The sequence below is a fragment of the Nematolebias whitei genome, chromosome 1 (genome assembly GCF_014905685.2).
Source record: "Nematolebias whitei isolate Nwh7 chromosome 1, NemWhi1, whole genome shotgun sequence".
NCBI lineage: Eukaryota > Metazoa > Chordata > Actinopteri > Cyprinodontiformes > Rivulidae > Nematolebias > Nematolebias whitei.
Genome location: NC_056498.1, coordinates 55,409,415 through 55,414,306, shown reverse-complemented (window position 1 = coordinate 55,414,306; position 4,892 = coordinate 55,409,415). Strand labels below are relative to the sequence as shown.

The 4,892-nt window shown below is 39.9% G+C and overlaps 1 protein-coding gene across 1 annotated transcript in view; it reads left to right on the top strand.

The window, feature by feature from the left end:
• The window catches only part of dst (dystonin), a gene marked incomplete in the record, with an annotated part of 132,113 nt that overhangs the window by 62,553 nt on the left and 64,668 nt on the right, over window positions 1-4,892 (top strand). Inside the window, 3 exon segments of the mRNA XM_037695034.1 lie at window positions 831-919; window positions 1,014-1,122; window positions 1,683-4,867. Of these exon segments, the coding sequence (XP_037550962.1) occupies window positions 831-919; window positions 1,014-1,122; window positions 1,683-4,867 (3,383 nt within the window).

Genomic DNA, 4,892 nt, shown 5'->3' with positions numbered 1-4,892 from the left:
TATATATATATATATATATATAGCATTTTGTGCATTAAATAGCAATCTAAATGTCCTTGAATAAAGATTAATAATTATTTGGTTTCTATAGGTAACATAATTCAGTCTAACTAGTATATTTAAAAAAGAGAAAAGGTCAATGTATAGTGAAATGTTTAGTAAATGTTTTTGCAAATTCTTTAGTTAATCATTTTTGCATTACTAATTACTCATATCTCAAAGCATATTTGGCTTTTTATCTGAATAAACATACTATTAAAAAAATCAGAGACTATTTGCTAAATAACAATTTACTAAATTGATTTTAAGTCAATTTATATATTTTTTTGAATTGTATTTTAATTGTACTTGCATAAAATATTTGACACTATACAGTGATTCATACAGTTTTCTTACACTGCACACAAAAATTAAATTTTTTGATAAATGAAATGTAACATTTCTAATGTTGCTTTTCAAATTTCATGAAATTCTCATGCCATTTTTGATTGTTTCTGACCACAGAAAATTAGATTTTAATATTCTCTTTGTGTGTAGAAGACTTGATACAATCCTCTGAGTTAACAACATGGAAAACTACCGTTCAGAATGGACCCCAGTATAAAATGCTACAATTGGGAAAAAAATAATCTGACTATATATATATTTAAAATCATGGTCAGTGTTTTGTTTTTAGTTGCTGATGTTTACAGTGACAATCTTTTAATTCAAATGATTAGTGTAATCCAATGAAAATATATCATCTCTGCTTATTATTATATGCAGATGACACAAAGTGTTTATAAAAGATAAAAAGCCTTTTATAATTTAACTTTTCACTGTGTTTATAGGTGTCTGTTGAGGAAATGGTATCTAAAAAGGATCAAATTGCAGAAGCGCTGCTAGCTGCACAGATGCTGCTCAACAAACATGGTGACAAGTATGTGCTAGTGCCCTGAACTGCATGTGGGACGTTTATTTTCTGTTTAAATTCAAAGCTTTGCAATTGAATTTTTTTTCATTTTGTTTTTTAGGATGACAGAAGAGGACAGAGAGAACACTGAGAAGCAGCTGAAAGCTCTCAGTGAGGCTTACAGCGAGCTCTCTCAGCAGTGTTCAGACCAGACAACCTCTGCAGATGAGGTTGGCTTCTACAGATGTTTTGTTCTGTTGCACTTGTCGCAGTTGTGTGCTATAATGCCAACAGTGCAACCTGATGTTCAGCTGCATGATCTATTCTTTGTTCCTAAGGACAGTTTCCTCTCACGTCTCCTGTTTCACTGTCTTAAACCAAATCATGAGTGACAAAACATTTGTTCAGTTGATAACTCGAGTATGCTGTAAACATGTGGTTGCTCCAAAAATTCACCGTTATTGATGTGCTTGAGCTCTCGTAGAGTTCAAGATGACAGCAGACATAAAATGTAGCCTTACAGTTTGCAGCAAGACTAACAACACTCTTTTTGCGAGATCCTGGACACTGCATTCTTACATGCATGGAAGCTTTACATGTAGCATCACTTTCCAGTTGTAACCCTGTTGCAGTCTTGCTCTTTTGCACACTCTGTTTTGAACATGGCCATGTTTGTGTTGTGGTGAGTATAGATTTAGTCTTGTTTTTGAATACAAAATCTAATACAGACAATACATATTAGAAAGTCAAAGCCAGTTAAGTAACTTGCCATGGTTTTTGTTCTTCCCAGGTTTCAAACACTAACGAGACTGGTGCTGGAACCACGACTGGGCCGTCTGATCAAATGATTCCTGTCACTCTCCCAGACGCCCTTACAAGCTCCAGCCTTTCCCTGTCTGAGCCCCATGTCTTTCTGGACTGGGATGAAAGTCTCAAAAGCAATCACATGCACACACCCACATTGAACCCCCTCCCAGAGTACAAAGAGAACAAATGCATACAAGGTTCACATTTCTTATCTGTGCCCCTGTCTGACGTAGCAGCTGTTAGGGAAGAGTTTAGTGGTGAGGATCTGGTCATTAAAATAATAGAAACCAATCAGGTCAGTGATGGACTGAATGTGTGCTACACAGGGGATGTGTTGACCCTGGAGAAGGCATTTCAGTGTGGTCTAATTCCTGCTTCGGCCTATGTAAAGATTCTGCAGAGGCAAGCGTCCTCTCAGGATGTGAGGCAGCTGAGCTTGGCTGAAAATGTGTTGCATTTTGAGCCTGAAGTGAAGGTTAATCACAGTGAGGTTAATGGATTGATATTAAAGTGTCTCTGTGGAGATAAATCACTGGCATCAGAGAGGAAATTTAACACTCTGAGGTCAGTTTGTGATGGTTTAAATGATCCTGAGACCACATCAAGCCCATTAAGCAGTAAAGTGAGTGATGTCACAGAAAATTTAAATATAGCTGAAGTGTCAGAAGGTGCTGGCGACCTCCTTAACAACGATGGGCTGAGAGTGGATGTAGCGGTTCAGTGTGATTTGATGAGCCCTAGCAGCACTCTTATAGTTTTGGGACATCAGCAGCAGTTTATGGGACTTGTGCTGCCTCTTTCTGGGGAAACTACGCCCTCCTCTTTCCAGCAAATCACCACCAGTGGGTTTACCAGCAAACTGTTCAGTAATCGAGGAAAAATAGCTGCTTTCTACATTCCAGAAAGTTCAGAGGTAATGGACATCGCCTCTGCTGTTAGAAATGGTCTGATAGACAAATACACAGCAGACATTCTGAAATCTGCTGAAATCCCTGATGTGTTTCCTGACATTCACTTAAGTGAAAGGTTTTCAACATGGCTCATGTATAAGAAACTAACAATTGATAGATGGTGTCATTCTGCAGAAATGTCTGAACTGACCTTCCCCACTCCCACAGAGGCCGAGCACTTATTCACCTCATACTTAATGATTAACAGCTACATTGATCTAAGCTCAACTCTGAGGGTTTTGATATTCGATAGTCAGTTAAAAGAAACGGCTCAAGCTTTTCTTAAAGACCCAATATTTTCTCAGAATGTCACTTTCAACACCAGTGGTCAGTCAGAACTGGCAGATGTTGAAGTATTGTTGCAAATAAATGAGGAAGCAGAGAAAGTAAGAAAAGACACGCAGACTGACAGCAGACGCACTCTCCATGACAACACAATCCAAACATTTGAGCCTCATAATTCTACTTGTCTGAGCAAAACACAAGTGACTTTTAACAAAGAATCTGTGATAAAGGACAATTTGACAAACCAAAATCCTGTCAGGGAATGTTTTGTGGATAATTACACTGATCTGATTCATAAAAAACAAGAAGTGGCAGAAGATATCTTTCAAAACAGCAAAAGTTGGACAGAATTGGATGAATGTAAAGATAATTTTTGTGGTAACAGTGCAAAACCTGACACTAAAGATACAGTCAGAGAACTCCATGATGTTCCAGCTTGTCTGGAAGTGCCATTCGTTTCACCATTATGCTCTGTTGAAAGTAAAAGCGCAGAGTCATCACAGATATTTGCAAATGAAGCCACATTGACGTCTACTCATCATATACTACCACACTGCAACGCTGAGTCACTGTGCAGGGAACCAGAAACTGCGGACCAAGCTAAATTAAGCTGCTCTGTTAATGTGATGGAAAGTGAACGTGAACATCCTTTCCATCTTCTGAAAGCTCAAATAGCTGACTCACGCTTTGACGACATCACCACAAACAACCTGGCAGAGGAGCGCAGAGTGCTGGAGCTGGTTGACCTGGGGTCAGTTGAAAAAACTGATGCTTTAAGTGATGGGGAAAACACATGTTTGAGTCTGAAACAAGAAGCCAAACCTCAAGCACATGAGCAGAGCTTTTTGGGGTCTGATTGCGAGACATTGCAGTTTGGATCAGGCGAACATTTGGACTCAGATTCTGAACTCTGCATTTATCCAGAACAATGCATTTCTGACGCTTCTGAATATCAAACTGTGGATTTAAGTGAAGAAAATGGAGCTGGAAACATGCAGCAGCTGACTGAGAGGAAGGTGACTGTTTCAGTGCTTGATTTACCAATTGAAGAGATGGAGAGTGCAATAAAACAGAGAAAAATCGAAACGACTAGTGTCCATGTGGATCACTCCCGTTCATCAGACAGTTGTCTTGAGTTTGCGATGATCTCACCTTCCTGTTGGAGTCAAGTAACTGCAGACTGTGATTTTCACAAAGACAATCCGACTTTACCGGCAGACAGTGACTCACAGGTTGTGATTAATAGGCAGAAGACAGGTGGAGTACATTTTTGCAGCGTGATGGAGAACACTGACCTAACAATAGATTTAAATACATCATGTCTGAGTGACAGAACCTCCACTCCTGACTCAGAAAACCAGGCTCGACATGTCACTGCGCCTTTTAACTGCCAGGGATTGAATAACCAGCTGACTGATGGCGGTGTCAGCATTGACTTTGATTCCCAAGAGGAATTGCGTGCAGTTACTGAGAGCGAATTTGACACGTCTTTATTTTCACACAGTGATCCGTCTGAGGAAAGTAGAACAGAGAGCAAGACGAGTGATGTTCGCTCAGCTTTGCAAAGGGATCCAGGCACATCGTCGCCTGGGAATTTGGTTGAAATGGCAAACATCTTGGTTTCAAGGAGTCTTGATGACTTTGACTTAAAGTGCGCAGAAGACGGCAGTAGCCACGCGTCGCCTCAACAAGCAACGTTTTATTCAGAACGTGCTGAATTTCAGCCTAGTTGCTGCCAAACCGTTCAGATTCAGAGTGAACCTGCTTGTGAGAAACCTGCACAAAAATTAAACACCTCTCCTGACTTTTCTGCTCTTTCCATTGACTTAAATGCAGCAAGGGCTGTGAGTAACATGAGCAGTGATATGGAAGCTCCAGCTTTGACTAGTAATGATTTGTCAATACCCCAAGTCAGTGGCGCAAACGATGTGAGGTCAGACGAGGAGAGACTTTCTCTA